The 27,829-nt window shown below is 41.3% G+C and overlaps 1 protein-coding gene across 1 annotated transcript in view; it reads left to right on the forward strand.

The window, feature by feature from the left end:
• Positions 1–27,789, forward strand: part of LOC126174831 (uncharacterized) — a 512,108-nt gene extending 484,319 nt beyond the window's left edge. Inside the window, exon 12 of the mRNA XM_049921210.1 lies at positions 26,019–27,789. Coding sequence (XP_049777167.1) covers positions 26,019–27,046 — 1,028 coding nt within the window. The 3' untranslated portion in view covers positions 27,047–27,789. The remainder of the gene's footprint in view (positions 1–26,018) is intronic.
• Positions 27,790–27,829: the final 40 nt, after the last annotated feature.

Consider the following 27,829-nt stretch of genomic DNA (forward strand, 5'->3'; position numbering starts at 1 on the left):
TCTCATTTACCATGACCCCCTAAATAACTGTTTGTCCAGATGCAAATTACAAAATGTTTCAATCTTTAGCTGTCATGGGGACATCAATCAGCATGATTGACTTCATTGTAGCTTTGTTTTTTACAAAGATATGAACAGTGGTATGACTTTTTAAATGACATCCTGTATTTTTTTTATTCAGTGATTCATTTCCTCTCCTAAAGACCTATTCAGAGATGTATCACAGTGTACCATTTACTGAAACTTAACATTATTAATTACATAAGACAACACTCTGATTTTGAGCCCAGGATCACAAACTCATCCACTTGCTGGAGTTGTCAGAAGGCAAATGAAAACCAAGTAAAAACATAACACAAAATTGACTTTGACTCTCCTGCACCATTGCCCAGGAGTAGAATATTCAAAGGTGCTCAAAGAGGTGACCCTGGACACCAATAAACTGGTGCACTCGTTGAATGAAAGAATTATTTACTGCTTCCAGTGTTGCCTGCTGAAGAGAATGACAAGCAAGTACAATACGTTCCTGCATGTCCTCTGGAGTTGTTGGAATATCACGATATACAAAGTCTTTAATCCATACCCAGAGAAAAAAATTCCAGAGGATTTAAATCAGGAGACCTATCAGGCCAAGTAATTGTTCCCCCTCCACCAGTCCATCTGGCAGGATACCTTCGGTTCAGAACACGACGTGCACACAAGGCATTATGTGCTGGACAACCATTGTGTTGATACCACATAAGCATTCTGGTTCTCACAGCACTTCATCGGAGGAGAAAGAATTCATCTGAGGAAGTTGGCATACACTGTGCTGTTTAGACTACCATTGATGAAATAAAGGCCAATAATTGTAGTACCAAGCATCCCACACCAGACATTAACTCTCCATTGACGCTGATGTTCCACCTGTCTAAGCCGTCGTGGGTTGTTGCTGGACCAATAATGCATGTTCCTTGTATTTACCTGTCCTTTGTTTGAGAAGGAACATTCATCGGTAAATAGAACATTGGAGAAGAAGTTCAGGTTAGTGAGCATTTTCTGCTGTGCCCACTGACAGAACTGTACATGATTCTGGAAATCATTCCCATGCAATTTTTGATGAAAGTGTACATGGTAAGGATGGAACTGGCGACATGTAAGAATATGATGCGTACTGGTTTTAGAAATGCAAATCTCATATTCAAGCTGTTGTGTGCTCACATGTGGATTCATAGCAATGAAAGTGGGAACAGTATCTTTGGCAGCTTCGTCTGTGCTTATGATATGACGATTGCATTGTCGTGGGTTGAAACTTCCCTTTTCCTGAAGCGTAGCAACAAGACGAGAAAACATCCATCAGGAAGGTTGTTTCTTGTCAGGATATTGCTCTCTGTACAGTTCTGCTGCCTGTGTAGCATTTCACCTACCTTCAACAACAGTAATAAAAGAAACGTTATGTCAATGCAGTTTGTAGGAAGGACAGCCTTTACTGTATGCCTACTCTACACAACAGTATTGAAAAGGACTAAAGTACTGTACTAAATGTACCCATACATAAGAAAACAATATAGCAATTACTGTTCTGCTAACTCACATTCCCCATAGATGAGTAGCCTTTCTACCTTCTCTTCATTGGTGTACATTCTACTCACACAACTCTTCAACTGACGATGGTTGACGGAATGATGGGTGTGCATTCTGCTTATGTTTACATTGGTCCTCTGTCATCGTCAGCACATGTATGTGTTCCATTGCCCCGAGTACCTGCATTAAGCGCTGTGAGCATCAATGTCTATGTTGCATTAGGTAATTAATAATGTTGTGTTTCAGTGAATGGTACACTGTGATACATTTCTGAATAGGTCTTTAGGAGAGGAAATGAATTACTGAATTAAAAAAAATACAGGATGCCATTTAAAAAAGTCATACCACTGTTCATATCTTTGTAAAAAACAAAGCTACAATGAAGGCAGTCATGCTGAAAGTGTCCCCCTGACAGCTAAAGAACATTTGCTTGAAACATTTTGTAATTTGCATCTGGACAAACAGTTATTTAGGGTGTTCAAGATAAATGGGACACACTGGATATGTTAATGAAAATAAATGTAGACCATTGGACTTGGTTAGTTGTTTAGGTATTCATATTTTTCAAGTAGGACTTTCTCCTAATTATACTTCATGCAATGAAAAATAGTAACCTACTATTTTTGCTGAAAATTTTGGTGATGCATTTCACCTAATGAAATGGACAAGGCTCTTTTAATGCTATCACATACACAAGGACAGGGAACAAACCATTAAAATGTGATACCTGTAAAACTCATACCCTGTATGATTTTAAATGACATGGAATAAAAAAGGTTGTCAGCCTGTGATAACATATGCTGTCTTCAAGTAACTGATAATCAGTGTGAATTTTGTTCACTTATAAAAAAAGATAGAGCCTGAAATATGATAATCAATGCACAGACTGCTCTGAAACGTAGATATTTATTTTCTACAGTAACGTATTTTGCAAAGACTGAAATTTCAGGCTAATTTTTTAATTTTATGGAAAATTTAGATAGTTTTTGAACAGAAAATAATCGTTGTATCAAAAGGAAAATTCACTTTAAAAAATTATGATAAGGAAGCCCAGCATCCAAGGTAGTACTCACCAATGACACTTACTGTGACTGCTTTCATAACTGATGTTCTTAATCATAGTTGATCTTTTATGTTACGAAGTTATTATTTTATCAAATTCCTAAACAAGAACCAATTACCATACAATGCATGTGTAAATAAGAATATTTCCAAATCATATAAATATAAAGATAAGTACAAACAAAAATTTTAATTTTTAATTACACTTTCAGACTGAAAAAGAAAAGCATCCAGAAGAAATGGTCAGATGTCAATGTTACTTTGTACATTTACGCACCATTGGTAGTTATGTAAATGATTAGAGTTACAGTTATCTGTGATATGTGGAATGGCCACCAGAGTGCATTAATGTTATTCATGTTTGGTGTTCTTACCAGGCCTGGTACAGCATCAGATATTCAGTGATCACTGTGTAGGACTGGACACACTACATACCCATATGAGTCAGCTTTATCAGTACTTGACAGAGTTTGTAAGGGGGCTCATGTGGATATTCATTTTGGTGATTGGTCAAATTGTGTGATCTCCAAATTTGTAGGGTTTTAGGACAGCTGCCCAATATGCATGTGAATGCAAGGGCAGGCACACTTCTGGTGTTGGGAGCCATTGGGTATGACTACAGGTCACAACTAGTAGTGACAGAGAATTCTGTTTCATAAAAACATGTCACAGCTGATCACAAAATGGCACATCATGGAATACTGTGCCCTCATGTGTTATCTCTCAGGCTGCAGCATAGTGGTGCCAGCTTTCAACAGGATAATGCTCGTTGACACATAGCATGTCTGTGAATGGTCTGTGTGATGTTAAGCACTCTCATCGCCAGCTAGATCCCCCAGTCTGACCCTGGTAGAAAATGTGTGGGGTCAGCTAAAAGGTCAACTTCATCTCAGTGCCAGTATTTAGGACATCAAGGACAAATTACAATTGTTGGCCAGCTTGCTTAGGAGAGGATACAGCAGCTTCATGACACCCTTGCCATCTGAAACAGGACATGCATCCAAACCAGAAGCGAATGCAATGTCATACTGATAAGTGGGCTCATACTGCCAATTTCATTGCAAATTTGACTCGATACAGACAAGTGGGCTCATACTGCCAAGTTCGTTGTAAATTTGACTCGATATTGCAACCACTAAAATAATGTCAGATTCATTCCCAACCCTTGAAGTTTCATTTTGTTTCCTCTTCTTCGTCTGGGTGCTTCACTTTTTCTTCCAGGGAATGTATAACAGAAATCATTTCCCCATTAAAGAAAATGGGGAGCAATTCTACGTATTGTATCTACATGTAGGATCATGTTGAAAGTGTTACAAACCATAGGTCATTCAAAAGGTTCTCTCTCACTGTCATCATTATGTTACATTGTCTCTATATAGAAAATCTGTAAAGAATGCTACAACAAATTTTAATCATGCTTGAAGCTAAATAATCAGACTATTGTGCTAGAGATTCACAATAGTTGCTGTCGTCATCACCACACCTAATTTTGACTACTTATTACATTGTCATATTATTGTTCATGTTTCCTGTGACGATTTTTCCATTTGTGCAATAAATCTTCATGCACAATATACATTAAGAAAAACTGAAGGATCTTGTATTCTCACTCATTCATTCATTAACTCATTTACAAATCATGCATGAAGTTAAATGACAAGACTGTTGTGTTGGAGATACATAACAGTTGCTGTTGTCATTGCCAGACCTAATGACTACTTGTTACTTTGTTGAATTATTGTGCATGTCTCCTGCAGTGATGTTGCCATTTGTGCAATAAATCCTTATGCATAATACACATTAAGAAAAACTGAAGGATCTTGCCTTGTCAGTCATTTGTGCATTAATTCATTCATTTATTTACACAAAGTGTTCTGTAATCCCTGTCACGAAGGAGAATCTTCGGGGATCTGGATTGGGTCATTACACATCAATAGGCAAAGCAGCCACTGTAGACTTCTCCTATTAGTGTACTAATTACAAATTATTACAAGTACTTACCTACCAACATTGCTGTTTAAGAAATGCTTAGTGCCATAACCTTAATTGTATAGTATGAGGAACCTACATTTTAATCATGCTTGAAGCTAAATAACCAAACTGTTGTGCTGGAGATAGACAATAGTTGCTGTTGTCATTACCACACCCAATCACTACTTATTACATTGTCAAATTATTGTGCATGTTTCCTGCAATGATTTTTTCCATTTGTGAATACTTTGATTTTAACACCAGCATTTCCATCATTTGAAAATGACCATATAGCCAAAACTGTTCAGTAATATCCTGAAGCCAAAATATAGGAATATTATAATCGAGCCAGTGAAGGCCAGATGGCAGAATATTATCATGCAGAAAAGATTTTGGGAATTATTTTTACATTTTGGGAATTATTTCTATATTACTTTACATATGAATATTAGGAGAGAAAAAAAAGGACAAAGTCTCTTCTCCTTCTCATATATTACTCAGATACTGTTTTCATCTTTCACCCACTTGTTTCTTGGCCACAGTTGTCCACTGACAAACTGTGGCCAAGAAACAAGTAGACCACTTTGTTGCTTAGCACGCTCCTAAACATGACATCCTTCATTTCAACAACTGCTTTTCAGCCTGTATCATATGAATCCTTCCCACCAACACCAGCTTTTCTGAACTGTGCAGTTGGGAACTTTCCCTGCAATATATCCTACGTTCCTGTAACCCTTCTGGCCTCAACCTTTGTTAGTCATTGTCCTCTCCCATCCAGCCCCTTCTGTGTTCCCATTCCAGCACTACACCGCACTCATTCCTCCATCGCACCCAGTCTTTTCACTTCTTTCCTTTTCTGCTGTCTCCCCCCGCCCCCCCTCTCCACCTCTCTGCTGTCCTCCGTCTAACCTCTCAACTGCACATAAGTGCCCTACCCTCTTTCCACCTCGTCCCTTCACGCTCCCTAACACACGTCACTGTCTGCCACCCCTACCCTACAATCCCTCCCCTTCCCTGCCCCAGCCTCCTCCCTTACCCCTCACCCAGCACCACTCCCATCATGTACTGGTGCTGCTGCTCGCAATGTGGCCTCAGTTGCCTGAGACTGCAGACATTCCTTTTCACAATATTGTTACATTCCATCCTAGATTTTCCATTGTTTGCCTTATCCCTAAACTAGACTATACATGGTCTATATAGATAGCCACAGTTGAAAAGATAGATAGTTGAAAAGGATAAAAACAGTAGCTGAGTGATATATGAGAAGGAACAGAGACTTTCTCCTTTTTTCCCCTCTCCTAATAGGCATATATAAAGTAATGTAGAAATAATTCCCATATTATCTTTTCTGCATGATAATATTCTGTCATCTGGCCTTCACTGGCATCATTGACATCCATCTGTTGTAGAATCTTAGAACATATTTGGAGCTCAGAGGTATCTCAGATATAATTATCTCATCCATGGCAACCAGCATGGATCCTGAAAACATCGGCCACATGTAATCCAATTTGTGCTTTTTTGACATGGCATCCTGAAAGCCATAGATCAAGGCTTTGGTAGAAGCACTAATTACTGACTTTCAAAAAGCATGTGACTCTGTACCACACCAAAACTTAAGTACATTCTTATTGAATGTAAAAAGAAACTTGTAACTGGATTGAGAATTTTTTGTAGCTTATCATCTTTTGTGTTTGGTACCCCTCTTTCCATGTTGTACATTAATAACCTGGCAGATAATACTAATAACAACCTCAGTTTTTGCCAATAATAAAGTAATACCTTAAAAAAGCTGCACAAATACCTGGCAGATCCTAATAAGATTTCAAAGTGATGCTAATATTGGCATCTTGGATTAATCAACTTATACAGGTAACTGTGTGGATATAAGAAGTAGAATCATCATACAGCCTCATTCATAGGTTAAAACAGATGCCAGACTTTGGTTCATAGTAAGGTTACTGAGAAAACACAATCAACATACAGAAGAGTTGCTTACAAAACTCTCATACGATCCATCCTAGAATATTGATAAAGTGTGAGACCATTACCAGATAGGACTAACAGGAGACACTGAATACATCCAAAGAAATCTGCAGGATTTGTGATAGGTTTGTTTGACCCACAGGAGAGCATCATGGAAGTGCTGAAAAAATATGAACTTGCAACTGCTTGAAGATAAGAGACCCACTATCCCATGACAGCCTGCTTGCTTTGTTACAAGAACCACAGTAAATTACAGTCCCCTGCATATTGTTATCATAGAGATCTTGAAGACAAGATTAGACTAATTATAGCACGGACAGAGGCATTTAAGCAGTCATTCTTCCTACAATCCACATGCAACTGCATTAAGTGGAACTCCTAATATGTAGGAGAATGCGGTACAGTTCATACTAGTTTGCACAGTATGGATATAGATGTAGAAGAGTGGTAAACCCAGTCTTGATCGATATGGGACAATGTATTTAGTCTTTCCCTATTCTAAATTTAGTTTTAACACTATCATTACATTTGTAAATGTGACTCTCTGATTTCTGTTTGTAAGATAAGACACCATATGTGCAAGGGGAACACTTTTATTACTATAGCATTTTCAGTTCCATAATGGAATTTTATGATCTACATGATCGAAGGCTTTGGCTAGATATGGAAAATGTTAGCAAGGTTTTTTTTTTCTTGTTTAGATCTACTGTAATTGAGTTCATGAACCACATATTACTGCCTCAGCTGATGTACTTTAGTTTTTCAGCAACTAAACCTTGACTAATAGACCAGCTGCAAAGATAACTCAAGAGGGGACACTACTAAGTCATCAAAGTATTTTACTTCTTATGTTGAAATACCATCACAGCCAGATGATGTTATTGCTCTTCAATAACATAATAATGTTTGTAATAGTTGGCTTAGCAAAACTGATCACTGATGATTGATAATATAATGAGTGTGTCCATGTAAGTCTAAAATATTTGCTTTGAGCAGTAATTAGATGCCCTGTTTGCTGCTTTCCAGAGACATAGTAATGTTTGTGATCTTTGTAATAGCAGATTTAACAGAAATGATGGCTGGTGTTAGATAATATAACATACGTGTCTAAGTAAGTCTAAAAGATAATATTAAGCAAAGAATAGAATGCTACTCACCATATAGAGGAGATCTTGAGTTGCAGACAGTACAACAAAAAGACTACTATACATGTGAGCTTTTGGCTCAAAGGCCTTCATCTACCATAGAAAATCCACACACATTCATACAAGCACAACTGTCTCTCTCTCTCTCTCTCTCTCCCTCTCTCTCTCTCAAACACACACACACACACACACACACACACACACACACACACACACACACAGAGAGAGAGAGAGAGAGAGAGAGAGAGAGAGAGATGCATGTCTGCATGTGTTTTTCATATTATGAGAAGATCTTTTGGCCAAAAGCTCAAATGTATTGCTTTCATTTTCATAATATTATCGTAAGTCTAAAATATCTGCTTTTGATGATGATAATTTTATCCCCCTGTGTTTTCAGTTATTCTTAGGAATAATTTATTGAATTTAGTGGCCAGTGATTTGAATTTAATATTGTATCTTATTTTTGCTGCTATCAGGAAGTTAAGCAAGAGAAAATCCAGTATGGAATGTAACTATATCACGAAAAGAAAAGTTGCCACTCACCATATAGTGCAGATTCTGAACCACATCCATAGGCACAACAAAAAGTCTTTATAAATAAGCTTTCATCCAGCAAGGCCTTTGTCAAAAATAGACAACAAACACACTCACACAAACACAAACACAACTTACACACACGAGTGCAGTCTCTGACAACTGAAGCCACACTGCAAACAGCAGCACCAGTCCATGATGGGAGTGGTGACTGATTAGGGGTATGGGGGAGGCTGTGGTGGGGAGAGGGAGGGAGAGTAGGATAGAGGTGGGGGACAGTGAAGTGCTGCTGGGGAGTACACAGGGACAAGATGGAGAGGGTAGGGCAGCTATGTGCAATCTGCAGGTCAGACAGATGGCTGTGACAGGGGGGGGGGGGAGTGTTAGCAGAACAGGAGGAAGTAAAAAGCCTGAGTGCAAAGGTGAATTAAGGGCTGTGTAGTACTGGAATGGGAACAGGGAAGGGGCTGGATGGGTGACAATGACTAACGAAGGTTGACGCCATGAGGGTTACGGGAACATAGGATATATCGCAGGGAGACTTCCCATCTGCGCAGTTCAGGAAAGCTGGTGTTGGTGAAAAGGATCCATATGGCACAGGCTGTGAAGCAGTCAGTGAAATGAAGGGTGTTGAGTTGAGCAGCATGCTCAGCAACAGGGGGGTCCACTTGTTTCTTGGCCACAGTTCATTGGTGGCCATTCATGCAGACAGACAGCTCGTTGGTTGTATTGCCCACATATAATGCAGCACAATGGTTGCAGCTTGGCTTGTAGTTCACATGACTGGTTTCACAGTAGCCCTGTCTTTGATGGGATACATGATGCTTGTGACTGGACTGGATTAGGTGGTGGTGGGAGGATGTATGGGACAGATCTTGCATCTAGGTCTATTACAAGGATATGAGCCAGGAGGTAAGTTTGAGAGGGACCATTCGTCACTGCAGATGCGACAACCATGGGTGGCTAGGCAGTATGGAAGGGACTTCTTTCTTGGTACGGAAAAGGTGGTAGCTGTCAGAAGCACCGGTACTGCTGGTGGTTAGTTGGTTTCATATGGACAGATGTACTGATGAAGCCATCTTTGAGGTGGAGATCAACATCTAGGAAGGTGGCATGTTGGGTTGAGTAGGACCATGTGTAGCAAATGGAACAGAAGCTGTTGAGGTGTTGGAGTAATGTGGATATGGTGTCCTCACCCTCCATCCAGATCGCAAAGATATCAGCAATGAGTGTGAACCGGGTGTGGTGTTGAGGGGTTTAGGATTCTGGGTATTTAGGAAGGATTCCTTTAGATGGCCCATGAATAGGCTGGCATGCAGGTGCCCATAGCCATATCCTGGAGTTGCTTGTAGGTAATGCCTTCAAAGGAGAAGTAATTGTGGGTGAGGATATAGTTGGCCATGGCAATAAGAAGGAGGTTGTTGATTTTGAATCCATTGGGCATTGGGAAAGGTAGTGTTTGATAGCGGTAAGGCCATGGGCATTAGGGATGTTAGTGTGAAGGGAGGTGGCATCAATAGTGACAAACAGAGCACTGCGTGGTAAGGCACAGGAACTGTGGAGAGTCGGTGAAGGAAATGGTTGGTATTTTTTATATAAGAGGGTAGGTTTTGGGTGATAGATTGTGAAGGTGTTGGTGTATGAGAGCAGATGATGATGTTGATGAGGATTTGGGTTGAGAGGGCACTCAAAATCATGGTCATCAGCGCACTGATGAAAAGTCAGCATGCAAATCTCTTGGGGTGGGGATGAAGGCTGTCCCCAAATGTGGAGCAGCTTATAATGTATTAATGTCTGTTGCCCTTTCCCAGAAATTTAGGGATGAGGCCTGACAGTTCACAAAATTTCACCCGGTATCTGCGAGGATGATGGGCAGATTTCCAGTGAGACTGAGGGCTGCCCTAATATCAGTATGTAGGACACGTAGCCACAATATGCTGAACTGAAAGTGGCATGCCACAAACTTCACAGAGTGGTGGTTCCTCCTGCCAGAGGAGGAAGCCATGTGTTAAAGGGCTATACCCGATGTGCAGTCTGGTAAGCAGAACCTCCTTCCAGTGGCGAGGCTGACATGAAGTCCACCATGCCCATGCGGTCAATTTGAGTGACCACAGTTTGTTGTCTGTCACGTGCAGCCATTCAGTCCCCCACTGACGTATGATTCATCTGTCAGAAAATGAGATTATGGCGTGCAACGGGATGGGACATTGATGGACAGCACTATCCCAACATGCTTCCTTGATGGCTTTGTCGGCCATGTCGTTGCCCTGAATCCCAATGTGACCAGGTACCCAGCAAAAGATCACCTCCTTGCCAAGGTGTTGGATCCACTGTAAGGAGTTGAATCAGCAGGTCTGTATGCATTTGGTGAAGTGTTTGCAGTGCACTATGAGAGTCGGAACAGACAAGAAATCTTGTACGGTGATGTCTGTGAACCCTCTCCAGTGCCACCAGAATGCCATATAATTCCACATCATAATTTGTAAATTGTTCTGGAAGATGCACTTTAAAATCCCTATCAGGGAAAACAGCAGAACAACCAAGAGCATTCTCTTGCTGGGATCTATCTGTATAAACAATGATAAAACTGTGATATGCACTTAAAATGGACGGAAACAAAGTTGAAAAAACAAAATCTGGAGTACAAGTTATCTTGTACTGTTTCAAGCTTAAAATCACTTTGGGCCTCTGAAAGCACCAAGGCGGCAATGCGTTCCATCACTGCACAAGAGCAGAGATTATGTCAGTGGGGGTACAGTAACTGGCTACAATGGGGTATCATGGGTGCTTGGGTTTATGGACTTAGAGGGTGACTTGGAGGTATTGGGCATGGATCATGGTTGGATTGGGGAGTGAACTGAGTGAGGCAGGGTTCAACATTGGCCTTTTATTGAGTCTCATTGGTAGGGTTGTTGACGAAAAAGTGTTTCCACTGTAGGGACCAGGAGAAGCAGAGGCCTTTAACCAAGTCCTGCATGATTGTATTTGAAAGTGTGGCTAAAGGTGCCTTTGGAAAGGACTGATATTTCTGTGGGGCTAAGGCTTTTGGAGGAAAGATTCTTCACTGGGTATCAGGTCTGTTTTAGGTTCTGGATTCTGTGTGGTGGTGGCAGGGAGTTTTGGAGGGTGGGGTAAATGTAGTATGTCTGCAAGACAGGGTTTGTCAGCTATGAGAGGACATGGGGGAAGTTTGGAGGTTGTTGTAGAGGTGGTGGACAGTGGTACTCCAAGGCAGGAATAGGAAGTGTGAAGGGTGGAGAATTTTTTGAGGTGGCAATGTCCATGTTTTCCTAGTTCCTCAGAACAAACGGAGGTGACTGTAGAAGGAGGGCTGGCAGCCAGGGATGGGTAATTTTATGGTAAGGCCATTTTTGGGGATTCCATGAGCCAAGCAACAATGCAGGAAAAACATGTGGGACAGTGTTCTGGCTAGGGATAAGGAAAACTTTCCTGTATTGACATAGATGGAAGAAGCAAGGATCCTTGGTGGTGGAAAAAATGCGAAAAATTATGTAAAATTTTTTCTGCTACCATGGATCCTTGCTCCTTCCAACTTAATCAATATAGAAAAATTTCCTTATCCCTAGCCAAAACCAAGTCCCACATTTCTTTCCTGCATTGTTGCTTGGCCCATGGAATCCCTCCAAATGGCCTTACCATCAAATTACTCACCTCGAGCTGCCAGCCCTCCTTCCACAATGATCTCCATCTGATCAGTTTCTGCCAATCCTTAACCCTCACCAGCATAGTCCTGAAAAACCATATCAACCAAGCACAAACCTCCTTGCAGTACCTTCTGTCCATCTCCAAAATTCTGATGCTGTGCATTCTCAAACTCCTGTAATTGAAACTCTTGCCCTCCAGGGACTAGAGCAACATGCACCACACTACTTCAAAAAACTCTCCACCCTGCTCGCTTCCTACTCCCACCTTGGAGTACCACTATCCACTACATCTACAACAGCCTCACACACATCCCCTCATAGCTAACAAACCCTGTCTTAAGCAGACCTACTACATTTACTCCCTCTCTCCACCACACAGAATCCAGAACCTTAACAGACCCAAAACCTGATCATTAACCTTTCCTCCAGAAGTCTTGGCCCCACAGAAATATCAGTCCTTTCGAAAGGTCTCACCTATTGTCCCAATTCCAAATTCAATCATGCAGGATGTGTTAGAAACCTTCTCTCCTTCTCCTGGTCCCTACAATGGAAACACCCACTCGCCAACAACCCTACCAATCAGACTCATCCAAAGACCAATGTTGAACCCTGCCTCACTCAGTTCACTCCTCCATACAACCATGATCCACCCTCAAAGCCCCCAAATCATCCCCTGTTAACTTTCCAGAATTTCTTAACCTCGAGCCTCTTGCCACAGCAATGTTCCCCAAATCCCTCAACATGCAAACTAACCTTACATCTGCAGAAAGAACTGCAGTCCACCATCTAGAAACTGATCCTGATCTTATAATCCTACCTGCGGACAAAGGCTTCACCACTGTTGATTTGAACTGCAAGGATTACCTGGCAGAAGGACTCTGCCAGCTGTCAGATATCTCCACCAACAAACCTTGGCACTATGACCCCATTCCAGAAATACAGCATTATCTCCAGTCGCTCACCAAATCTTTAGGCCCATCACAGAAGCTCTCCCTGGACTCCATCTCTCTGTTCACCCCTACTACTCCCCTTACTCCTACCTTCTACATGCTTCCTGAAGTCCATAAACCCAACCACCCAAGACGCCCCATTGTAGCCGGTTACTGTGCCCCCACTGAGACTCTCTGCAGACCAACACTTTCAACCTATTATCCAGAACCTGCCCTTGTATATAAAAGATATCAATCATTTCCTGCACTGACTCTCTACAGTTCCATCAGCTTTTCTGAATTGCACAGGTGGGAACTTTCCCTGCAATATATCCTATATTCCCGTGTCCCTCTTGGCCTCAAGTTTCGTTAGTCATTGCACTTACCCATCCACCCCTTCCCATTTCCCATTCCAGCACTACACAGCCCTCATTCCACCATTGCACTCAGACTTTTTACTTGCCTCTTTTTCTGCCCTCCATCTAACCTCCCAACTGCACACAGTTATCCTACCCTCTCTCCACATCATCCCTGTGCGCTCTCCGTCAGCACTCAGCACTTCACTGTCCCCCACCCCTACCCTGCTATCCCTTACCCTCCCCACCCTAGCCTCCTCCTTACCCCCACACAGTCACCATTCCATTCATGCACTGGTGCTGTTGCTCGCAGTGGAGTTGTCAGAGAGTGCAGTCATGTGTGTGAGTCGCATTTGCGTATGTGTGTTTGTGTGTGTGTGTGCGCGCGCGCGCGTGTGAGCACATGCTAGTCATGTATTTTTGACGAAGGCCTTGCTGGATGAAAGCTTATTTGTGACAGTCTTTTTGTTGTGCCAATCTGAGACTCAGCATCCCCAGTATATGGTGAGTGGCAACTTTCCTTTTCGTCATATTTTATCAGGATATTAAATATTTTAATTTAATTTTTAATTTATTATTTGCTCTTAATAACTAATGTTGCATGCATTGCATTGTTAACAATGTATAAATATTTTTACAGTTGCAAATTACAAATATTTTACAATATGCTACAAGTACTATAATTATTTCAACAGCAGGATTGTTTCTTATGTCATTATTCAAGTAATATCCAAGTTATTTGAGCAGTTTTGGATGTGCCACTGCTTGAGATGCATTTTGAAATTATCCCCTGTCAACAACTCAACTTCATTTCATAATAAATCATGTAATACAGCTCCTTTGACATAGGGGCCTTTTACTGTTAAAGTTAATCTTGTGTTAACTATGTGAAAGTCTTTTTTGTGTCTTATGTCATGGTTGTGAATTCCATATTCCTATTTGTGACCTTTCCTATTTGTTACCTTAGTATCCTTTGTCGGTGGGATATTAGTATGTCAAGTCCCACCCCACAGTACTGTTCCATAAGACAAGAAAGGGCATAGGAATCCAAAATACATAGTACTTACAGCTTCAGAATTAAGATATTGGCTAATCTCCGTAATACATATTGACTGGATACTATTTTTTTGCACACATGGTCAACTTGTTGCTTTCATGAATGTTGGTCATGTATGTATGAAGCCAAAAGCTTACATTCTGAACAGTTTTTTGACAGAATTTCGTCAGTCATAATATTTTGTCTATTTGGACCACTCACTTGAAAGTGAGTAATGGTTTCTTTTCCTAAGTGAGCTGTAGACTTTCAGTAAAGTTCTGAGTCTCTTTAACTGGGCTGGGCTCACTGTCAGCACAAAAGATGACAGATGTGTCATCAGTATAAATAGTGATCAAATGCTTATTATCAAGAGAACTTGGGAAATCGTTTACATAAGTTATGAGTACGGACAGACCTAAAATGGAGCCCTGAGGACAACCAAAATTAATATTTATTTTTCTTGACTGTTTCCTCTCCAGTATGTATAATTTCTGTACACTGTTGTCTACCTCACAGGACACTACAACATCCACAGATGTATAAACAGAGAAGAAACACAGGCATAACTTAGCACATCTGAATGTGAAGTACATTAGAAAGAAACTCAGTGTACTACAGGTGTTTGTAAATAAGCATTCACCATAAGTGTTGGTATTAACTGAACATGGTCCAAAATGTAATGAAATTGACTATTATAAGCTGGATGGTTATGTATTAGTAAACGGCTATTGTAGGAAACAGCATAAGGGTGAAGGTATGGCAATCTTTGTGAAAGAACATATTCAGTCTAAGAAACTTAAATTTATTGAGCACTACAGTGGAGAGGGGATATTAGAAGTAAGTGGTACTGCAATTCAACTAAAAGAGCATTGAGCCAGTGCAGTAAAACATAAAGTAATAGGAATATACAGACCACCTTGTGCAGATGTAATCCATTTTGTCAACAGCTTCAGTACCATAATTAGGCAAACTGGTCCCAATGACATTATACTTGGAGACCTTAATTTTGATGTTAACTCCAACAACCTAGCTAACATGAAACTTGTAGATGTATTAACTCCAGGCAATCTTAGAAATATAGTTGCCACGGATACCAGGAGTCTCAGATTGTAGTCCTGCCAGTATAGAATATGCATTAATTAACAAAACTGCTGAAGACACTTTTAAGTATAGTAACATAGACTTTCATTACTCAGACCATCTTTCACAGGAGAAACAGTTCCTAAAATAGCACCAAAAACTTTTGAAGAAACAAGTTATGAGCAATAGTAACATCAACTCTCTAAAAATTAAACTATCTGAGGAGAAATGGGATAAAATCTACAATGTGGAAGGACCAGATAACAAATGCGATAAGTTTTATAACATCCTATTGAAACACTTTGATTCCTGTTGTCCCATTAAAGAAATGTAACAGGGCCAATACACAGTCAGTGTTATAGCTGCGAGCGACCGGCGAACAGTGCACGGCAGAATATGGAGATGCGAAGCTGCCAAGTGGGGGAGCCACTGGAGGTATCACTAACAACAAACAGACAGGACAGATGAGCAAGTAGGTGACAACAGACACTATGACTGACCAGGGCACAACCCGATGCAACCAAGCAAGAACTGAGGTGATAAACACAGTGAGACAACAACTCAGCAACACTCCAAACAATGACAGTGTGTATCTCAATACAAGGAACTGGAATGCAGTATGGCCAAGATGCACATGTAAACTACAGCAAGTGCCAGACTGCCAGGCTACTGCCACTTGGCCACCTAAATACATGACCATGGGAAACACAATCGGTCACAGACTTAACATGGCATGGAGAGTGGCGGATTTCCACAGCGAGGCTCGCGGCACAGGTGCACGCCATAGCAAAGAGCCCCTAGTGGATATCCAGCTCCATACCCTCTGGCATGCATTCAACTTCTGTGCTTTCCGACACCAGATCCCTCTCCCCCGAAACCTGTGCATAGGGGCAGAAACACCCTGGACGTTGCCGTGGTGGGTGGAAGGAGGGAATGGAGGGAGACGCTTTGTCATCGACCGCCAGCAGGGGGTTGGGAGCGCAGTCTGTCAAAGCCATTAAAACATCACTGGAGGGCAGGGCACTACATGTCGCCTCCAATCCTCATGGATGCGGGAAGGAGTGCCGGGGTGCCTGTGGGGAGCCAGCGGCTGTCAGCAGTGGGGCTGACTTGAGGGCCTTGTACATACCAGAAGGAGCCAGGGGGTTGGGGATCATAAGGTACCGCGAAAGAGTACGAGGCCAGAGTTGGTTATGGTGGTGGCGTTTGAGCCACTTCTGTGACTGTACCGATGTCACACACTGCTGACGGGTCACAATTACTGTGGCGTGAGTCCAGACAGCCTTGCCCTCATATGAGTGCGCCCACACGGCCATGCCCAGATGTAGCACTGAGAGGATCAGAAGCGGAGCTCAGAAGGCGACAGTGTCAGCAGATGGAGTAGGGTCCGTGGTTTCTGCCCATGGAGGAGTTCGGCCAGACTATGATCATCAATCAGCATGGTGCAATAAGTGCTCAAGAATAAGGTGGCAGAGGATTTAATCGCTTTTGTCAGCTGTTGTTCATATGTCCTGCCCAGTTGTTCTGCTCTGTCATTGGAGGATGAATGGAATGGATGGATGAGTTTGATATCGTTGGCCTTACATAATGCGTGGAAGGAGGCTGCTGTGACTTGGAGGTCGTTATCGGAGACCAAGTATGAGGCAGGCCTTCAATGGCAAGAACCTGAGCCAAGGCTGTGAGTGTGGCATCAGTCGCGGTGGACGCCATGTGCACCACATACCGGTATCTGGAGTATGCATCCACAATGAGTAACCACATCAATCCCAAGAACAGGCCTGCAAATCGAGATGGATGCGGTCCTAGGACCAGTGAGGCATGGGCCAGGGTGCAAATGATTGCGAAGGGCTGGCTTAATGACACACACGCACTGTGCACCCGGGGACCAAGCGTTCAGTGTCACCACCGATGCCGGGCCAATACATATGCCAGCAAGCCAACGCCTTCATACGGGATAACTCCCAGTGTCCATGGTGTAGCAAGCATAGGACGTGGTGGCGCAAATCAGGTGGGATGATCACCCAATGATCGTCAGCTTTCACAACCAACAGGACACCCGACACACCCGAGAGCCTGTGTGAGAGGTGCCACTAGGGGCTGGATTCAGTTTTCAACCAGCAAATCAGCAATCTGTGCAACCGTGATGGGAAATCCATCCAGTGGATCTTGGCAGGCCATATCAATGTGAAAGCATAGGACTTCCTGCTGGTCGAACTCAGGTTCAGGGCCCAGGGGGAGACGTGACACGGCATCTACATTGGAGTGTTGAGAGGTGGGCTTATATCAGATAACGTAAGTGTAATTGTGTAAGAACAGTGCCCAGTGCTGGAGACATTGGGCAATTCACTCTGGGAGGTGTGTGTGTGTGTGTGTGTGTGTGTGTGTGTGTGTGTGTGTGTGTGTGTGGGCTGAATAGGATAACCAAAGGCTTGTGATCAGTGAGGAGAGTGAACTTCATCCCTAACAGGTAAATGTGAAACTTTTGAATGGCAAACACAATCTCCAGAGCTTCTTTCTCAATCCGAGAGCAGTTCCTCAGGATAGTGTCTCGGACACATTCGCAATGGGCTGATCTGAGCCATCCTCATGCCTGTGAGCCAGGACTGCCCCAAAACCACAGGCTGAAGCATTGGTCGCCACAACCAGGGGGCAGTCCGGAATGAAGGGAGTCAGGCAAGGGGCAGACTTGAACGTAGTTTTCAAGCAGAGAAAAGCTTGATCACAGGCTGAAAGTTGCTTGTGACACAAGCAACTGAGGGGCTGTGCAACGTCAGCAGCCTGGGGTGAAAACTTTAAGTAGTAGTTAACCTTGACCAAAAAAACTGGAGGTAAGATAAATCCATGGAGCGGGGAAGGGAGTTGATGGCCATGATGTTGCGATCCAATGGACGAATTCGACTTCTGGTTGAAAGTAACTACACTTTTCTAGCCAACAGTGTAAGCCTGCGTCCTGCAGGGCATGAAATAAGGTACCGAGGTTTTGCAAATGCTCGTGTCATGTACGGCTGGTGACCAAGGTGTCATTGAGACAATTGACACAAGCTGGGATGGGCTGTGTGAACTGTTCCAGGTACTTCTGGGAAATTGCTGGCACTGAGGAAATACCAAATGGAAGGTGCTTATATTTATATAATCCAAAAGGCATGTTGATGACAATGATGTACTGGGATTCCTCATCTAAGGGTAATTGGTGGTAAGCCTCTGCCAGGTCAGTCTTAGAGAGTACTCACCATGCGCCAGTTTGGTGAGAAGGTCTTCCTGCTGGGGAATGGGATAAGTTTCAACCAGGGACTGTGCATTGATTGTAATTCTGAAATACCCACATAGACAAAGGGAGCCATTAGGTTTCCTGATCACAGCTAACAGAGCCACCCAAGCACTCACTTTCAGGGGCTCATTGATGCCAGCAGCCTGCAGTCAATCAAGCTCCTGCTTGGCTGCTGGACGTAAGGCCATGGGAAAGGGTCAAGCCCAGAAGAACCATAGCTGAGCATCTGGCCAGAGAGCAATGTGCACCTGGAAGCCCAAAGCACACCCTAAATCAGACTGAAACAGAGAAACATAGGCTGAGCACAGATCGTCAAGGTCCTGGAACGGGACAGCAATGGCAACGACTTTAACTTCGTTAGAAAAGCCAAACAGTGTGAAAACATCGAGACCAAAAATGTTTGAAGCCAAGTAATGGTCAACCACCAGTAGGATCAGGAGCCAGGGAATATGTTTATAGGTGGCTGGCACCAAGAACAGCCCACGAGGTGGCAATAGAACTGTCACTGTACACGACCAATCGCAGGGAGGTGCGAGACGGTTCCGGGGAACCCAGGTGTGTAAATGTCACCAGATTGATTAAGGAGATGGTAGCCTCTGTATCAACCCGAAAACAAATGTCCACATTAAAATAGTGGAGCACAAGGAACAACTTCCGCATCAATGGGGCGTCCAGTGGAATGACTGATTGCAGTGTGTGCACTGTATCACAAAGCCCCGTGGGAAAGGGTTAAGTGGCTGTGACAGACAGATCAGAGATGACTGTCTTTCTGACAGAGAGTTCACGTCTTCTAGTAATGAGGACAGTCTACATAAGAATGGGCAGAAAAGCACTACTGCAGGCAAGACGGAAGTGACTCAAGCGACTCACAATGAGGGGCAACCAGTGGCTCCAAAACCATAGAGACATCGTACAAGGAGGAGTCTCAACAACATTGCTCCCTGTGGGCTGTACCACGCCAACAGCATCATGGAGGCACCCACAGGGAGGACTCTAATGCTGCCACCCGTGGCCTCGCAATGAGACATTTGTTCGTCGCTTTTGCAATTTCAAAGAGTGCGCTATGCATAGAATGTCTTCCAGTAAGGGGTTATCAAGTCTTAGTGCAGCCGTACGGATGTCTGGATCGGGTGCCAGTTGAATGAATATTTCGCGAATCAAGAAGTCTGCATACGATGCCTTACAACACTGATTGGTGCAAGTGAAGTCTTATTTGCAGCTGAGACCCTGCAAGTCGGTGACCCAAGAACAGTATGACTGACCAGGCTGTTGGTGGTACTGGTGTAACTCAAGCCAAGACGCCCTAAAGGAGAGAGCCATGGGGTATGACAATGGGGACAACTTGCGGAGCAGAAAATACGTGTCTGATGATGCCCACTACAAGAATAACAAACACAGTAGGGAGTCATCCATGACTTGAAACACTGTGGAATGTTGTTTCAGACAATGCAAGTGTGTTTCCCAGTCTTCCTTAACATCGTTAACAACAGCGGACACGGGGAAGCGTCAGAAACTGGGACACCTGGGAGCTGGTGTGGTAGGGCGTCCCATGCTGTGGCTTTGTGTGTCAGCAACTATAAAGATTGCTGTAAGACGTCTAACTGGTGGTGCTGGTGCTGCTGCTGCTGTCTGAGCTGCTGCTGTTGCTCCAGGAGACAGACCAACTTAGCCTCCATGCTACCGAACCTTTTACATCATTATGCAATGATGTAAAAGGTGGATTATATCCACACTCAGCAAAATATGGAGACGTGAAGCTGCCAGGTGGGTGAGCCACTGGAGGTATTGCTAACAAAGAACAGACAGGACAGATGAACAAGTAGGGGATGACAAACACTACAACTGGCCTGGACATAACACAAGGCAAGCAAGCAAGAACTGAGGTGGTAAAAACAGCAAGACAACAATGCAGGAACACTCCAAACAATGACAGTATGTATCTCAATGCATAGAACTGGAACGCAGTATGGCCGAGATGCACATGCGAACCACGGTGAATACCAGACTGCGTGGGGAGCGCCGTGCAACCACCAAAATACATGACTACAGCAAATGCAATTGGCCGCAGGCTTCATTTGGTATGGAGAGTGCCACACTCGCATGGAGCACAGAGACCCCTAGTGGGTATCCAGGTACATACCCCATGGTGCACATTCAACTTCTGCTCCTTCTGACACCAGAGTCAGAGTGGATGAAATAACAATTCAGACTTCCAGACAGCCTTGTTAAACTCACATAAAATATTCATTACCTAGATGGCCTGTACAAATCAACAACACTACACGTTTTCAAACAAAAATATAACACAGCCAAGAAAAACTGTAAAGCGTAACTTTGAAACTGTAGAAAACAAGTCCACAGTAATGAAATGTCACAACCGACAAATGTAAGGGAAGTGTCCTGAAAACTGATCAGTAAGTATCGAGAAACATCCACAACTAAGTAGAGCAAGCCCTTATGCATTACACAGGATAGTAATAATATAAAAGAACCAAAAGTATAATGTAACCTTATTTCATATCACCAACAACAATCCAACACACACTTTAGAAATGTGCTGAACGATACCAAATGACACCCTTCAAGCAGTGAGTTTTGAATTGGATGAGGTTAAATAAAGTGATATAAGCAAGATAATCCTCACATTAAAGATCAAATATTCAGCTGGATGGGATGGGATGTCAATTGTAGTAGTTAAAAAAATGCATAAAAGAAATAGTTAAATCACTAATGTACCTTGTAAACTGTAGTATTAGAGAAAGCACTTAACCTTGTAGTTTGAAAATAAGTCTCGTTAAACCAGTGCATGGGAATGGGAGTATAAAAGAGGTTTCAAACTATCGCCCAATATCATTGATCCCTACCTTTAGTAAGGTTTTTGAAATTATTATCCTTTCTCAGCTCTCTGCTTATTTTACAAAGAACAAATTGTTAACAGAAAAACAGCATGGCTTTATAAAAGATTGGTGCACCACTACTGAAGTTACTAAATGTCTCTATAAAACAGACACCCTCCTAGGCCAAGATATGAAGACAGCAGGCATATTCTTAGATTTTTCCAAAGCCTTCAACGTAGTCAACCATATGTTGCTCGTTAAGAAATTGAAGGCTTGCAACATCAGTGCAATTACTCGTCTGTGCAATTACTGACCACATACCTGTACTTGGCAAATCACAAACAGTTTACTAAACTTTCATGTAAAATAGATACTTAGGTATCAGGTTTCCAGTCTTCTAGAGATGCAGGGATTGCTCCTTGGTTCCTTTCTCTCCTTGGTTTATGTCAATGTTATGACACAACCCTTCAACTCACATCTAGTAACCTATGCCAATGACACCTCTCTCTTATTTTATGAAAAAAGACTTGGAGATATTATGCTCAGCTGCAACTAAGGGTGTGATGGAAATAACCACATATTTTCTACACCAGGATCTAAACATCAACATCAGTAAATCCTAGCTACTAACATTTAAAACATCTGGTTCTCAAGAGGCTGAAAGAAACAATTTTTTTTTATTACATCAGCAAAAACAGATAACATTAAATTTCTTGGTGTCCACCTGGACAAAGATCTCCACTGGGTAAACCACATTACTTCTGTTTGTGAGAAAATCTACAGAAGCTGGTATCTGATAATTCAGCTGGCAAAAATAGTCCTGAGTCAAACACCAAAAATTGTTTACTGTGGAATAGTTTATCCATTTCTTAATTATGGCATTGAAATGTGGGGTTGTGCAGCAGACCTGCACCTGAATAAAATATTAGTATTACAGTAAAGAACCACTGGGTTAATGCATGGACTAAAGTCCAGAGAGACCTACCATGAAACCTTTGACAACATAAGTATCTAAAAGTATAGTCCTTGCACTTGTATCAACTTATTATCTTTTTCCTGAATAGTAAAAACAAAGTAAATAAGTGCAGTGATACACATAATTATGATACTAGAAGTAAGGGTAATTACTTCAGGCAGGGGATAAAATTAAAAATAACTGATAATAGTCCTTATATTGATGGGCAGGTGTGGTTCAACAAGTTGCACATGCATAAATAAATGTTTATATTCACTCAGTGAAATATAATCTACTTGCCCTATGTTGTAACATGTAATATAATTAGAATATTAAGATGAATGTATGCACCACTGCTGTATGTATGTGTTATCTATATTAATCTACTCAACATATGCATGATTTTTGCAAAAGGCATCAGCTTGATGGCCTACACGAATAAATAAATATGTTTTCAGAAACTGCATGAGTTTTCCAGTGACATCACTCATCACAGTTTTTGATGAGAGCATGTGTCATGATGTACTCTATCAAAAGCTTTTGAGAGATCAGGGAAGATTTTGAGAGTTCAAGGAATACTCCTGCTGCTGGCAACTTTTCATTTATTTTTTCAAGTACACAATGGACAGTTGTACTGCTGTTGATGTGGTACTTTGACCTCTTCTGAAGCCATGTTGGAAATCACCTAATATATCAGAATTTTTGTAATGTTCCAAGATTCCTTTTAACATGATTTTCTCAATCAACTTGCTTAATTTGAGTTAACAACAATGTTATAGTTTTGAACATGTTTCCTTTCTCCTTTTTTGTGGAAGGGTTTGGCTACAGCCAATTTCATCTTGTCATGGTATACACCATCTTCAAGAACACAGTTTAGATGAACTAATAATGGTTTCACTAGTTCACATTTGTATTTGTTCAATACATATGGAGAAATTTCATCTAATCCTGCAGAGCTATCAATTAGCTGCAGAATATCTGTACATAGTACAGGTAGTGTACAACAATTCTGTTTGCTGGTGGCCTCGAATGTATGCTGTGTATCTGGTTCTTTTTCAAGAGTACCTATAAAGTAATTATTAAAAATATTGCTAAATAGAAGAGGGTCAAACAATATAATTGTTCACAGTTAATTCTACATTTTTAATTTTAGTTTCAGTTGCATTGTTTCTGATTTCATGAACAACTGATGAGTAAAACTCCGAGATGTTATCTGAATTTTGTATCTGCTGGCTAGTTCTTTCTGATTTTAGTCTCCTAACTTCTCTGTAATATTGATATTTGTACTGCTTGTAGAGTTCTTTATATCCCTTTTGTTTTAACCTCTAATTTCACAAGTTTTGATTTTAAAGGTGAATTTTTATTAGTACTTCCTTTTTTTAATGGAAACATGTTCTGTTTATTGTTCAGCCCAGTGGTAGTAATAATTGATTCCCAGAATTCTTGACTTGACTGCATTTTAGCTTACCAAAGTTGTTTGCAGATAGTATTCTCTTGTGTTCATACATTTTTGTTGGTTTGTTCGTATTACGTTTTAGCATTAGTGTCTGATTGTCTGACCTAAATTATGTGAGATGTGACCATTTATGATGTCTGCTGAGGTGATATGGTCGTAATTTGTCATAACATGAACTGCTAGTCGGTACTAGTCCAAGTAGATCCTTAACCCCATAAGATAGAATGTAAGCTGTAAAACATGCTTTCCTAGCAGTCATGTAATGAAGCCCTTTCTTCCTGACACAAGATGTTAACCTCTCTCTCTCTTGCCTTCTACTATAATTGTCCATGACTATTGTGAAGGAAAACTGAATTCATAGTGTTCTGTGAATATTTTTAGGAAAGAATGAAATTTCTTATCTACTCTGTATGCATGGTGAACTTCTGCCCATTGTTCATCCTGTAATTTCTCCCTGTATTGTGTAATGCAACCAAATTTTTGTGTTGTGAATTGCAGTTTTCCCTTCTTAGCTAAACATGATTGTTGGGAATGCTTTATTGGTGCCACTTCACCATCATGATCATATAAGCTATTTTTACTATAGGGCTAATTAATATCTGTTTCATGGATGGTAAATGGATTTAAAAATCAATTATCATTCACTGTTGCACAGCATCCTTTTATTCTTGTTGGGAATAGCACTGTGCTCATCAAACCAAAGCTTGGACATCAGTAATTCTATGTGTCCTCAATCAGAACTGTCAGAGATGAAATCAGAATTGAAATCTGCATGTTCAATCATTTCCCAGATATTCACATCTTTATTACTAGCTTCTCTAAGTGCTTAACACTATAACCATGAGACTTTTTACATACCGGTATGTAAGACCAAGGCAGAAGAGCTACTAACTGCAGAAAAAAGGCACTTTGTTTCTGAAAATAACATTCAAACCCAAGCCGTAAGTTATTTTCATTTGTAGTTACCATTTTTATTTGTGGCTGGATTCATTTTGGGATAAGAATACAGTTGGAAGGGAAATGATGTTTTCTTATAATCAAGAGGCCTGAACACAAAAAATACACTGCCTAAAGGTTTCTTTCATATATTTTTCACACAGAGGTTTATTTTCTTACAGGTGTCGTGTGTCAGCTGTCTTGTTATTGCATTTTGATACATTGCGCTATTGTCTAAGATTTTTACTTCCTAGTTCATCTTCATTTTTTGACTTACTGCTGATAAGGGAAATAATTTTTGCACCTATATTTCATTTGTTCATGCTTCAGTTCTTCACCTAGATGCTCTACAACTACTTACATCCATGCAAAAATGCTTAGTTTGACCTGTTAGATAAAAACAGCAGCTGAGCAGTGTAAAACTGGAGTGGTGTCATTGTGTCTCCCCAAGTAACTGTCCTCTAACATACATATACATACATCCATTACAGCCTTCAATGCATGATTTGTTGTAGGTATCCTTGACAGCAGTTGTATGCAGTGCCTGCTTTCCTGCCTATTAATGTATAAGTTGACTCATTCCACATATCTGAACACTTTCCTTTGTGATGATATTTATGGCACAGGATGTGTGCATGCATGAATGAATGAGATACAAAGACCATCCACTACATTTTGAAAAGTCCATCTGATGCAAATGTTTTATAATCTAAAACACCAACTGGTGAACAACACTAAGTTTTTTTTTTAAGCTACTTTCTCTGTTGAAGGTCATTATGCACCCAGTGGTAGTGTTACTACTTTCAGCACAAATGGGAATTTTTTCAGTTGCAGGAATTCTCTGAATGTATGGTTGTGTTGGTCAGGAGCAAAAACTATAAAAAATTAAAAATGGCCGATCGTCCCACTAAACTTTCCCAATAACTGCTGTCTTAATCAGCAATTGTGTTTGTGTGGGCCAAGTCAATTTACACACAGCTATCTATAGACCTACTGAAAACACTGTTAGGACTTAGTGTATGGAACGTTTTTTTATGCTTGATAAGGAAAACTGCTTGTCCAAGAAGAGGAGTTTCTCACAATTTCAAGTAATTACACTGATACTGGATCTGAGTGCAATAAGATTACTTTATCTTATTAGTTTCTATCATGCCCTGTGCTGTTTGTGTATTAAGTACCTTGGATACAAAATTCTTGTGCTTTCAAAATCATGAAAATTTATTTTCCTCTTAACTTCAGTGCATGGGTCGACGACAAGACGGCGACGGCAGCACTCTGCTAGTGGTAGTGATTCATCGCAGACCTCAATCCATCCATCTGCGTCAGCTGATTCAGCACTGGGATCTTCATCAGTAGCCACCACAACCGTAAGCAGTCCGCCTCGACATGCAACGCCACCATCTCTTTGCAGCAGTGCTTCGCCTCCACCATCCTGGGCATCCAGTCCACCCACATCTCCTGATGCAGCTGCAAATGCATCGTTTGTGGGTCTACATGATGACAGAACAACTCATCTAACTGCTGGTGCAAAGTCTTCCTCTGTTACTGCATACCAGAGGCAACAGTCAGAACAAGTTAAGGGCACTGTAGTTATGGCAAAGGAAGTGGCACCTATTATTCTTCAGAAAGTGACATTTGCTTCCACAAGTGAGCTACGACAAACTCAGAAAGTGGCAGAACAAGCTCCAGTGATACATTCTAAAGAATTTCCTCCTACTGTAGAACAGCACCATGTTTCCAAAGGAAGTGGAATGCCTGTCTCCTCACTACAAGTAGCAGACCAGTTATCTAAAAGTGCTAGCACTTCCTCTATGCCATCAGGTAGTGTTTCTTCTAAACAAGTGATAGTACAGGACCCCAAGACAAATACAGAAGCATTGGAACAAAGGCTGAGTGGTGACAGGAAGTACACTGCAAGTATATCAAGTATTGGGGGAGCTGTTTTGCGCTCAAAGACAGCAGATATAGAACGTATGTTGAGGATAGAGAAAGTGGAAAATGCAAAAGCACCACAGGTGGTTGAACCTGCACATCAGGGAGACCAAGATGATAAGAAGAAGTACACAAAGCGCAGGTATACTGAATCTCGTCATCAGACAAGGCATATTCCTGATGTAAACACTTTGCGAGATGCAGGTGTAGCAGCAGAGATGTCTGTACCCACAGTAACAGCAGCCCAAAGAAGAAACCAACAGCAACAGGGGCCTGTGTATAAGAGAAGAGAACTGATTGCTAGTGATCCAAAACAAAATGAAACATTTCTATAAACAATTTCGTATTATATGATTGCTAGTCATCAGTGTGTTCCTGTTTTGTACTTGATAAATGTACCATGAAGAAAGAAACTGTCTGACATATGCTTCTATGATGTACATACACAACTTTTTCTTCACTAATCTACTCTTGTTGTATGCTTGTCTGTGCAATGTTACTACAAAATATTCACAACATTGCTTCTCAAAACAGATTTAATAAGACAATACACACCCCCCCCCCCCCCCCCCCCGTCTCTCTCTCCCTCTCTTTCCCCCTCCCCCTGCCCCCTTCAACAAACTCTTCCCTCTCTTATTCTTACGAAGTACAATACTATAAGAGTACAGTCTGTATAACAAAAGAAATAGATTGTCATTGCTAGTTTTATTATGAATGGATCTTATAATGACAAGTTTTACAGTGTTAAATCTACATTGTAACTAATAAAATTGCTGATTACTTTCTTTTCTGAGAGCAATTGGTGCAAAGGTTTTCCTTTACTATCAATTTTGTTATCATGTTCTATGCTAATTTGTCAAAAAGTTGATTTTATCACATCTCACTGTCACTTTTGAAAGATTAGTTTTTGCCATGTGTTATCAGTTCTGCTACATTACAAGTCACAGGAAGTACAACTCAAGTAAAACACAAATGAAATGTACAATGATTATACTCTGCATAAGATGAATGATTTCTCTGTACAATATTTATTTTACAGAAATACTGCATATAAATATAAATTTTAATTTGTAAAGGAGGTCATTATGCCTGATTTTTCTTTCCTTAATGCCTGTAAT

This window comes from Schistocerca cancellata, chromosome 3, assembly GCF_023864275.1.
Source record: "Schistocerca cancellata isolate TAMUIC-IGC-003103 chromosome 3, iqSchCanc2.1, whole genome shotgun sequence".
NCBI classification, from domain to species: domain Eukaryota; kingdom Metazoa; phylum Arthropoda; class Insecta; order Orthoptera; family Acrididae; genus Schistocerca; species Schistocerca cancellata.